Below are 12,644 nucleotides of genomic sequence, written 5' to 3'. Positions count from 1 at the left end.
TAAATCAAAAACACAGAAATTGTTTTTCAAGATAGGTTGTGCATTCAACTTGAGTAAGAGAGGAGAGAGAGTGTAGAGAGAGAAATAAACATAGCTTCATTTAAACATTAACATTGAAGGCCTCGAATACACACACTCTTGATGAAGAAGAGAAAGAGAATTCTAGAAAAATATCCAACATCGACATGCACGGGTGAGGTGTATCTTCCATAGAGGAGTCACAATAGGAATTGGCATTGAATTCCATGGCATCGAGTACAAGTTTTCACATGCTCTCTAGCATTGTAGAGAGAGAGGCAGAGTGACACTTTGTCGGTAGTGAGAGGCACATTATAGATTGCTATTAGCTGTGTTTCTATGCATTTTTTGAGAGCGGATTAGATTTCCATATGCATGTTTGGCCACGATGTATGTTCTCTATGGTATTGCTTATACATAGTTGATGACGACTTCTAAGATATGGTTTTACACACACACGGATAGTCACAGGTTGTTTGCACATAGCAGATCTATGATCATTTTTTATGTGCTAGCCATTACATTTCCAGTGAAATTTTGGATGCATATGGTTTATGCGTGACTAGCACTTAAGAGTGCTTGTGCTCTATTGAGATCATTTTACTCCCCGCATGGAGTTAGTTCTGTGCTTCTTCTTGCATATGCGCATGTTTGATCATGTGTCATGCGGTTTTGCAGTGATAGTCACCATGTTTTGAATGAACATTGTGTTGCGGATACTGCCGTTGCACATGTGATAGAACCAGGTGCTTTAATACCAAGTTGGGTATAGGTGCTTTATTACCAAGTTGGCAGTCATTTAACAGTTTCTTTGAGCAGTTTATGCAATTTGATGCCCTGTCAACACTCTTGGTTGGTTTATGCATTGTTTTTGGCTAGTTTTACTTGAGATTTTGATCTTCGTACAGAGGAGACTCACTCAAATTTTTCTCGCCAGTCCTCTAGTATTAGCCTTCATCCAAAAATTTGATGCGGCCTTTGGAGACGAGGGCTTCACTAAGTCCTCCAAGCTATGCCATGTAGCTATGCACTTCCAGAAATCTGCTCGTCAATGATGGGCTAGACTTTGTGGGAATGGCGAAGCCCCAAAGACATGGAAAACTCTACGAATTTCCATAATGAAGCAATTCCTTGCAAGCGATTCAAAGGACAAAGTGCTTACCGAATGGTGGAGTTTGAAGCTTCTCTCTAACGAGTCTATCAACAAATATGTGGACAAGTTTTGGGATTTACATCTCAAGGCTAATGCCTTTCAAAAGATAGACTTTGTCGCAAAAGAAACAATTCCTGTGCGGGATTACCTAAAGAAATGGGGCCGAGTATGTCAACTCCCAACCGCCTAGTTCTATCACCAAAATAATCCATCACACTATGGTAGCTTCGCCCATCAATTTCCAACAAGGGGCTAAAAGGAATTCCAAGCCCATGGAAAACAAAGATTGAAATGATGCAAAGGGGAAGAACAATGCCTAGAACTCTTCCCAAGGCAATATCAACAACACACAACAACGATCGGTCCAAGGAGAAGGGAGTTTACAAAGGTAAAAATAAAATCTCTCTTGAAGAGTTAGAAGCTTTTTGTAAGGACCACAAATGCTTCAAGTGTGGGGAGCAAGTACATGGCTATTGTTCTTGCCTCAAAAGATATGCCCTCAATGATACTCCTAGAGCTTCCATGTTCAAAGCTCCAAAAGAGGATGCTCATTGCAAAGGATCACCTCTCTCCTATGGTTGGGGAAAGGTAAGGGAGCATGATTCCTTCATTCGGTTTGACCCTGGCTCTACTCACAACTTCATATCAATGGAGTTGGCCACTAAGTTGGGCATTCAAGTTTTTGAGATGGGAGATAATGTAGTTGCCAATGGAGCTTTCAAGGGACAGCAAGCCTCCGTTACTCCCTTGATCTTTGGCTAAGATTTTCAACTCTGTGCAAAGGAGACTTTGGAAAAAAATTAGAAATTTTGTCTCGGTCAATAAGGGCCTTGAAACGCCATTGAAAGAGCGTAAAGAGGCTGTTTACGCTAATGATGAGTGGGAGGAGCTTGATGCTCATGCTATGGTGACCATTCACCTACACCTTGGTGAGTCCATTTTTTGTATGATTATAAACAAGACTACTGCAAAGGAATTATGGGATTTATTATGCTCAACTTGGGATGGTAAGAGTGCATCAAACAAAGTTTTTTCTTATTAAAAAAAGCTTATGTGCTTAATATAAAGAAGTTAATAGTGTCAATTTGTATTTGAACGAGTTCAATAGTGCTATTTTGACATAATCAATGTATACAATTCGTATTATTCACATCAAATGGTGTTTTTAAACACCTCCTTTTTTTGAGACACGTCTCTAAAACCTTTGAGTGAAGTTTTAAATCATGTACTTGATGTAAAAAATCTTCATCTTAACATTGATTCTTTGGCACAAACTTATATTAGGAGTTTTTATATTGTAGTTTATGTTAATAAATAAATTCAAAGTTAGAATTATGATAGTTTATCTAAGTAAGTGCCTCATTTAACTTTGTATAGTTAAATAAATACCAAATGGAATTATAAGTGCAATAGATGACATCTTATGGTCTTAGGGCCATAGGATACTCTATAGTATTGTTTAGATTTTTTAATTGTTTGTGAACATAGATCATAGAGGGTTTTTCTCACTACCATAGAGGATATCCTATGGCTTTGGGGCCACATGGTCTCAATATTGAGCGTAGAGGATTTCTTACTAGCATAGAGGGTACCTTGTGGCCCTAGGTCCATAGGGTGCAAACACAGAGTATAGAGGATTTCTTACTAGCACAGAGAGCACCCTATGGTCTAAGGCCATATGGTGACAACATATAGAATAAAGGGTTTCTAGCTAGCATACGAGGCACACCTTGTGCGCCTGGGGACATAGAGTGCCAACATAGAGCATAGAAGGGTTTCTTATTAGCATAAACAACGTCTGGTGGCCCTAAGACAACCTACAGCCTTAGGGACATAGGGTGGCACATAAATAAAGTCCCATATGGCTTTGAAGCACTGGATCTCTTTATACGTTGGGACCAGCTAACAATCCTAACCCTATGGCCTTGAGGTCATAAAGAGATATATTTTGGATTATCGTAAAGTCATAGATATGTCTACAAAGAGCACCATATGGCCTTAAGGCCATAGGTGCAATAGATGTCATCTCATGGTCTTATAGCCATAGGATACTATATAGTATTGTTTTGACTTTTTAAGTGTGAAATATTAGTTTGAATGTTTTGTTTAAATTATCGTGTTACACCCAAGACTCCACTTGATTGGACAAAAGATATATATCAATGGGTCTCCAAGGCATCGTTACCAAACCCTACTACACTTCAAGTTCACTCACAAAAGAAACCTCAAAAGAATACATCCACTTAGATTAAGAAATACAAGGTAACGTTGCATTTGGTTCCTAAACAACTACATCCACTTAGATTAAGAAATGCAAGGTTACGTTGCATTTGGTTCCTAAACAAATATTAGAAGCCCATGGCTACTATATTAAAAATGATCAAATTTGGGTACCTAAAAGTAAAATTGTTCTCTTCCATGTCACCTACAGATCCATGTGAGCCAAGCCCTATCACTCCAAAGTTGATTGAAGCCAGTGGGAAGGGAAAGATGACAAAATACTACACACCTATTCCGGAGCTAGTTAGGTTCCAAACCAAAACCAATCTATTCCGCCTAGCTCAAGAAGGAGGGAGTCACATGAAACTTCTAGCTCCTCATGTAATGCATCCATAGATATAAAAGCTTCTACACAACATCCATCTACCATTGTCAATTTCCACGAAGCTACAAGAGAATCTACACCTCTGATTATTAAATTATCGCCCAATAAACCACTTCAAATTCGTTCGTAGGAAAGTACCTTGCCATCCTTGCAACTCAATGAGGTACCTAAAGTAATAGAAAACTATTGGCTAAAATCATCACCTATTACCAATCTGAATAATTAATTTCAAAGGGTGATGACATCTTTTTAGAAGGTATGATCTATCCAAGGAAGGGGAAAATGTAACATACCATGTATCTTCTTGTGAATTCCCACTCTTCATTCCTTCCCTAACCTTTTAAGCTCCAAATCTTAAGGAATGTATATATATATCCTTATACTTAGACTAGCAAAAAAAGACTATGAAAAAAAAAGTAAAAGAACAAGAGCCATCTATAACAAGAATGAGACATCAAAATTTCATAAAACTCACAATGTCACATCATGCACACCGACGCCCTAGAATTACTCAAACCTAATCAAAATCTATATGTATTCATAGATATGGATATTTCACCAGAGTCATCAACTACACTTAATGAGAGGTACCCTCTTTACTTTTCTTAAGTGTTTTACATGATCTACCCTGTGCCTAACTCTGAATGAGATTTGGTAGCTAAACTAGCATGAGAGGAAAATTTTGAGGAATTAGAATGCCTGATATGTCTATTGACCATGAGTGATCCCTACTCAATAGAGAACGTCTCCCTGATTGCACAAGCTTATCCCTTTGAGGAAGATGAATATCCACGCCTAGTGAAATTCTTAGTGAACCTATGTGCATGGGATGATGAGAAATATTTATCAAATTTCACGGATGAAACCCATGGTCTCAGTGAGGATGGTTTTATTTATCTTGAAGACAATAAAGATAGAGATTTAGCCTTAGGGATGCCAACCAATCTATATAATATGCTCTTCCCTTAATCTTATATTGTGGTGCATATAAATAGGTTAGGGCTCTATATTTTGTTTTAATTTTGTTCCATAAATGGTTAATGCCTTCTCCCACTGATGAGCCTCTTGGAGGTATGTGGCATTGTCTGCTAATGTGTACAGGAAGACGTTGCAGTAGCTCAACTTTTTAGCATCAGGTTGTCCTTGGTAGGTCCACACCAAAACACATCGAAGAATTGCGGCCGACAAAAAACAAATTTTTCTTATCTATTATTGTTACTTTCCTATTTTTTCTACCAATTTATGTTTTTTTGTTTCAAGAGTAATTGGTAACACAATCTCTAACATACTTGTTTAAGTATTCTACCTTAAATTCAATATAATTTTACCTCATAGTCCTTATTTACGTTGTGAATCAAGAGTTCAGATTGAGCTAGTTTAACCAAGGTAGAGCGTTAGAGATCTTCTCTTAATACCGCAGGAGATGCCTTCCTAATTCTCAATGGTTACTTTAGGCTCTTAGTCCGATATTATGAAGCACTGCATGTAGTGTGTTAGTGCTTTCTAGTGGGCTTAATCCCTCTTGACCTTTAGCTTAAGTATTATAAAAAAAGTCACTTGTGATGAGCCTGGGAAGGGTAACAGTGTCAAGATGACCCCCCAAAGATACACAATTGAAAATCAACAAAAGGCAAAGCCACTCAAAAAAAAAGGAAAACAAAAAGACAATTAAAGCTCTACATGGCAACAAAGTCTGTAGCACAAACACTTTTGGGGGTCAACCAAAGGGAATCAATTTAGACGATGATTTCATGTGTGATGTCCTTTTACCTTAACTTGAGGGTCTTTTAGATATAGCCTCTAGTTAGCCCTGGGACATGAAACACTCTGCTCTTGCAATTAAGCTACTTGATTGACTATGGAGAACTATAAGAATTGACTATGGGATTAACAATTTACCTTTGTTGCCTTACTGATAGTGAAAGTAGTAAAGCTAGAGTCATTGATTCATTGACCTCTACAAGTGCTAGTGAGTTTAATTACATTGGATTTTAATAAATAATGATTAAACACGTGTTTAAAATTTTGTCACCGATTACTCTTTATACTTACTTACTACATGTAAGTTTTAATTTACCATATACCTACGAGAATGCAGTCACTGTGTTATTCTCTTGATGATTTTGTAAGGATCGAGTGCAGCTGAAGAGTTGCGATATTGTAGAGAACATGGTCATTTCTTTCAAGTTGGACAAAAAGAATGTGCCATTGTGAGCACGTCCATGGTCCACTACTCTCATCAAGATATTCATGATTGCTTACCATCCTTGGTACCTGTGCCAGTTGCCACACTCATAGCTTTCAAGGACAAAATCTACATCAGGAAGGGAGCATGGTAATCCATGATGCCGTTATTATTCTTTTTTCATATTTTTAGTCATGGGCCAAGCTTGGCATGTAAAGTGTGAGTTTTGTCCTAAAGTGTGAGTCAAGGAGAGAAGAGTGGAATTATCCCACATGCTGTGGAGCAAGGCTGTAGAGCTACTTAAAGCTCATTTCATAAATGAATAACACAACTCTATTTTACACTACATGCTTGTCTATGGTGAGCTTGTGCTAAGCTAAGTCAATAAGCAAGATTGTGTTTACGAGTCCAAGCTAATTCTATCGTGGAACCTAATTCACTTGAGTGATAATCTTGCTTACACACACAGTCACACACTTGCACTATGTTTCTCTTTCATCCACCCTAGCTAGCACGATCCCATTCTCAACAAGTGGTATCAGAGCTTTGGTGTGCTAGCTAGGTTATTACATGCATTTGTGTTAGTGTGATTAGCACTTGGTAGGATTAGCATTCCTTTGCATTGTATAGTTCCATTTTTTGTTTAATCACATGCTAATCACTCTTTTTTGGAGCTAATCAACGATGGGATATGCACCCTTGAAAGGATGTGCCACTACCCATGTTCATTGAGCTGATGAAGGAGGATTAGCCATCATTAGAAGTTTGCTAATATGCACTTTTGCATACATGGTTGCATTTTAGATTGCCCTTTGTGTCAATTTTTGCATCATTTGCCTCTTCAATTAAACTCATTGAACTCATTTTCTCTTTGCATTACTCTCATTGCCTCAACGTGCTCAACACAAGCTTCTCATCGAGCTTTCAAGCACTCAAATCCGAGCTTGGAAACCCCCTAAGCCTCATCCCCTAAAACCTTACTAAAATAAGGTGTGTGTGTGCGTGTGTGTCTTGTGTGTGAAGGACTGTAGAAGTTGGGCATAACTAAAGTATCTGTGGCTTTACCTCACATAAAGCCCCATGGGGCCTTTGGCTTAGCTCATTAACACTATAAAAGGTGTAGTGTGTGGACTCATGGGGTCAACAACACGATTTTGAAGGTGGGCTCATGGGCGGATTTCAAATAGGCGGTCAACTGTGCCTTTTTAAGGCTTGGTGGGTCCACTGGGGTGGAGCCCCACAGCCACGTCCTCTTGTCAACATCCTTCAAAGGGCTTTTTATTATTAGCTTTCAGCTCCACTAGCGGGCCATCTCACAGCCTCCTTCATCTGCCTCGGCCCTTAACAGGTCCGTTTTCCCACAGGGATCTTCAAAGGCCATTAGCTTTTTTTTAACCCTTGCTCCCATGAGCTCACTGCCAGCAGCATCAGGGCTAACAAAGGGGCAGTTCTCATCGACCGCGGCACTGCAACAATTCAAAGAAGATTATTACCAAGCTTTACACTCCAAGGCAACCAGCAAATCCCAAGGGCTTCTAAAGGAAATCAAAGCAAAAAATTCAAGCTTCCAAAGCATTCTAAAGAGCTCGAAAACCATCAAAAACCTACTCCGACAGCTTCAAAGAGGGTTTCTTTTGAGCATCAAAATCAAAGGGTCACTTCCCCTATCTGTGAAGAGGGGGCATCACTCTGGTGAAGAGGTGCTTCACAAAGGGATTCCTCTCTCTCCCTCTCTCTCTTAACTTGCAATGAAATGAACCCAACCGGGCACAGCTTCAAATAAATTTTCAAATTCTTGTGCACTGCGTAAAGAGGTAGACACTCATAGGAGGAAAAATCTCCAGGGAATCAACGAAATATCATCATGGAATCACCGAGAATAACCATGGTATAAACGAAAAAATCATCATGGCACCACCGAGAATAACCATGCTATGCTATCAATGACATATCATCATGGTATCAACGAAAATCACCATGACCAAAGTATTAACAAAACATCATCATGGTACCATCAAAATCACTATGGTATCAATGAGAAATTATCAATAAAGCGACGTTAAACTATATCTCTAAAAGAATAATTATACGAGAATCAATGAACGAGTATATCATATAACAAAAGATCATGTACCAACAGTAGCTCGATAGAATTTGGACGATCATCAACGGCTCGACTGAATCGGAACGATGTGTAACTGGCTTCTGCAACAAAGTTACGTCAGTAACAAATATATGATTGATGAAGAAAAATATAATTGAGAAGTTTTCAATTATGAGAAAAATCAAAAGCAAAAAGTAAAATTTTGATTTTCAAACATATTCGCAGTCCGAGACGATAACCCAAATCGGTGCAGAATTTAGAGAAACTTTCTTCTGCAAAGTTATAGACCACATCGATTCCAATCCCATCACGGGTAGTTTCTTCTGCAAAGTTGTAGAACACATCGATTCCGGTCTCTCACGCGGGTAGTAGTTTCTGCAAAATCGTTTTCAATAAGCAGAAAAATAAAAACAAAAAACGAAAATTGCTTTTTAGGTGTGTACGCAGTCCGCGAACGATTACTCAAAATTGGTGCAGAATTTGAAAACACTTTCTTCTGCAAAGTTGTAGACCACAGCGATTCCGGTCTCCTTGGCGGGTAGTTTTGCAAAACCGTTTTCAATAAGCAGAAAAATCAAAAACAAAAAACAAAAATTGCTTTTCAGGTATGTACGCAGTCCGCGAATGATAACTCAAAATCGGTGTAGAATTTGAAAACACTTCTTTCTGCAAAGTTGTAGAGGACATCGATTTCGGTCTCTCTCGCGAGTAGTTTCTGCAAAATCGTTTTCAATTAGCAGAAAAATCAAAAAACAAAAAGCAAAAGTTGCTTTTAAGGTATATACGCAGTCCGCGAACGATAATTCAAAATCCGTGCAGAATTTGAAAACACTTCTTTCTGCAAAGTTGTAGACGACATCGATTCCGGTCTCTTGCGCGAGTAGTTTCTGCAAAATCGTTTTCAATTAGCAGAAAAATCAAAAAACAAAAAGCAAAAGTTGCTTTTAAGGTATATACGCAGTCCGCGAACGATAATTCAAAATCCATGCAGAATTTGAAAACACTTTCTTCTGCAAAGTTGTAGACCACATCGATTCCGGTCTCTCCAGCGGGTAGTTCCTGCAAAATCATTTCCAATTAGCACAGAAATCAAAAACAAAACGCAAAAGCTGTTTTTCAGGTATGTACGCAGTCCGTGAACGATAACTCAAAATTGGTGCAGAATTTGAAAAAACTTCCTTCTGCAAAGTTGTAGACCACATCGATTCCGATCCCTTGATCCGGTAGTTTTTGCAAAATCGATTTTTATCAGGAGAGAAAAATCGAAAACAAAAACGTACTGCTCTGATACCATGTTGAGAGAGAAGGAGAGAACACAGAAGTAGAACCCCAAAGTGTGTAGAATACACACATGAGATGATGTATATATAGAGGGGACCTGGGTGCCATATATAGAGAAGCCATATATTGAGTAGCTTCACATATAAGCTCAACAGAAGGTAGAGAGATGCTTGCAATTATAGCAAGATGTGAGAGTGGTGAATGTTCTTGTGATACAGGTCTATGTGTGTCTATGTGTGTTAGCGAGAGAAAGAGAGAGAGATTCAATGGTTATCTGACGAGAATGATCACGTGTTAAGCCTCATAGATGTCATGACATAGCACAAGACAGGAACTCTGATGGTCTTGCATTATGCAATCAACAACATAGGGGTTTTAAGCCTTGTGCAAATGCAAGCAGTTTGTTTATGATACAAGCAAGCTCCACACACAATATGATAACCACAACTTCTTCATAGATGGTCTATAGAACGATAACGAGCACTCAAACATGAAAAGAAAAGTGTATCCACGCCAAATGGAACCATCGATAGCCTCTACCCCTTGTCAAACATGCGATGTCCTCAATCGCTATTCTCAAAAGCAATAGGGCTGACTTTTTCTAAATACTGACTAAAAGCTAATTCTTCTTCTACTTCTTGGGCCACATCAGCTGATTAGAGTAGCAATGCTATCAACCTATTGCCACATTTTGGCAGACTTTCATCGATGTGTGAGTCGCAATTCGAGTTGCTGTTGTTTTTTTTGCCAGCATCGCGATGGGTCAAGACGCAGTGCAAAAGATAAAAATGAGAGAGAAATCAAACCCACAATAGTGAAGTTGATCAAGCCTAGACAAAGGGCATTCAAGGCTAGGCACTTAAAGAATAAACTAAGCGACCTAGCAAAGCTCTCCTTCGCTTATTGTGGTGATAAAATCGTCAACACATAGAAAGACCTCGATCCAGCCTCTCACAATCTACATGTATTGCAAGAATTCCAACACTTGTTTGTATTTTCTCCGATTGGAACGCTCATTGAGAAGTTTTAGAGCCGAGGCCAACAATCAAAATTTCCACTCCAAGCATTGTGATGGCTACATATAAAGCAACTCACCTCCTCACAACAAAAAAGCCAAGATCATGCAAGGATTCAACAACAGGACAACACAACAAGAGAATGCCCAAAACAAAGATCGGATTTTCAAAATAGTAATCAAAATAAGGATCGTCGTACAACAATATTCACTAATTTCGAAACGAGTAGCGCATTCATAATACAGCTCATCAATAGATTTTGTGATACAAATTCTGAAATACTTTGCGCAACCAAAACAAGAAACTACAGCACACAAAAGCCTTCAATAACTCTCACCGCCTTCAAAATCCATGCTCTCAACACCATCAGAATCTCCACTGCTTATGTACCATTCTCGTGCTTCAGGAGCAAAAGAACTGCCACTATGTTGTTTGGAAGTCATTGGGAAGCAAAGATAATATTACTATTGAATATCCTCAGAGTTTTTAAGATGCACAAACAGAGAACAATGGCTACTCTTATACAACTCCATAAGAGGACTTGCAATGTGCCGTCCACTGAATGCTTAGTCTCCTCATTGTCCTGCTCAGCACAAGGCCAAAACAAGCACGTTTCTGCATTGCACTCACCTCCATCGCATTCAATGTGCAGCAGCGCAGAAAAGAGAGCCGTTTTGGGCTGCGAGGAGATTCCCATCGGGCATTGAATGCCCTGCAAGGCGTAACACACAGAAGATACCCTTTGTCAGAGAAAATCAAGGCATGCCGGGCTAGCATACGAGGCGGAAGAGCTATTCACAGCACGCGGGCAAAATGGGATTCTTTAGAGCAAGAACGGCGTCTGCCTTCACCTGTAGACCAGTGGTACGTGCACCTCAATTTTGGCACGGACTCCAGGTGCACCCATGCGCTGCAGAAAACCCTCCTGTCATGCACGCCCTATAGAGAACCCTCCTCTCATGCACACACTGCAGTGCCCTTCACCGAAAAGACGTTTTACAGCCAAAAGCCCTAACCTTAATGCTGTCAATCCAGCTGGCATTCATCTTGACCGTCCAAAATCAACGGGGACAAAAGTGCACGTTTTCTCCACCAAACTCTCCTATAGCCTCTACAGGCCAAAACATATTTGACAAGACATGCTATATTATAAATGTGCTTGTACTTTCTCCTCCACAATGAGATGATGAGAGAGATGTCAAATTTCTTGGCAAAGCAATGTTACACAGTCATTAGTCAAGCCAATGCAACACTACTTTGTACACTTGCCTTTTGTAACTGCAGTCATTCACGTGTTAAGTACATTTGAGTTAGTCGCACTTCCTTTTGGATCCATCCAACTCGCGGTGGTCGGGAAAAATCATTTTCCAAACATAGAAATTTCCTTTCCTTGAATTTTCCAAGAGGAAATTGTAGAAAAGTAGGCGCTTTTTAGGGGGGTTTACACCATTTTTCTCTATTTTGGGACGGAATTTCTCCTTTTCCCCTTGTCCTCAACCGGCATGTTTTGAAATTGAAAACGGCACGATATTAAACTGAGACATGTTTTTCTTGCACAGAGATCCATTGGGTCCACAAGTGCTAATTTGTTTACCCATCAATTGGTAGTTTCTAACCACCTTGTGCTAATTGGTTTACCCATCAATTGGTAGTTTCTAACCACCTAGTGTTGGTTCACAAGACATGCTCAACCAGTGTAATTACATAGCCCAAAGGAATTTGTATGAGTTTATTTCTTTTCATGAAACTGAGTTCCGGAAATGAGGGAAAAAGGAATACCCATAGAATTCAATACAAAAACCAACAGTTCAAAAATCCTACTTTGCATGATTTTGTTTTTTTTTTTTTTCTTCCATCTTTACCAAGACAAAGTTAAGATGTTTAAGAAAGAGGCCTTTTTCAAACATTCATACAATAGATGCAAAGTTCTCCATGTACAGTCTCTTTCTTTTACATCTCTTCTTTTATAGGGGGTGGGTCCACTTCATGTGCAAAAGTAGCATGTGAATTCATCGAGAGGAATTTAACTAATTTCAAATAGCTACAGAATTAGATGTACAAGAGGCGTTTAAAACAAGGTGAAGTGTTCAGACTTCACAGTGGACTTCCAAAGCCAAAGGGTGAGCATTGAGGGGTCACAAAGACTGTGTGTGTGTGTGTGTGTGTGTGTGTGAGAGAGAGAGAGAGAGAGATGGTATGCTAAAAGCGAAACCTTTTCCTTAATCCCTTACTATGAATGGTAGATTTACAAAATTTAAGCTAGAATGTATTCAAAGCTATTT

At 39.2% G+C, this 12,644-nt stretch overlaps 1 protein-coding gene across 1 annotated transcript; it reads left to right on the top strand.

Moving 5' to 3' along the window:
• The first annotated feature begins 10,785 nt into the window (after positions 1-10,785).
• On the top strand, positions 10,786-11,587 carry LOC147416668 (uncharacterized). Its single transcript, XM_086508180.1, has one exon. It carries the CDS (start codon positions 10,925-10,927, stop codon positions 11,375-11,377), a length of 453 nt encoding a protein of 150 aa, XP_086364306.1. The 5' UTR covers positions 10,786-10,924; the 3' UTR covers positions 11,378-11,587.
• Positions 11,588-12,644: the final 1,057 nt, after the last annotated feature.

The sequence above is a fragment of the Adiantum capillus-veneris genome, unplaced genomic scaffold, assembly GCF_014529385.1.
Source record: "Adiantum capillus-veneris isolate H3 unplaced genomic scaffold, ASM1452938v2 Hic_scaffold_630, whole genome shotgun sequence".
Taxonomy (NCBI): Eukaryota; Viridiplantae; Streptophyta; class Polypodiopsida; order Polypodiales; family Pteridaceae; genus Adiantum; species Adiantum capillus-veneris.
Note: the sequence above shows the minus strand (reverse complement) of the source record. Positions and strands in the feature narration are given on the sequence as shown.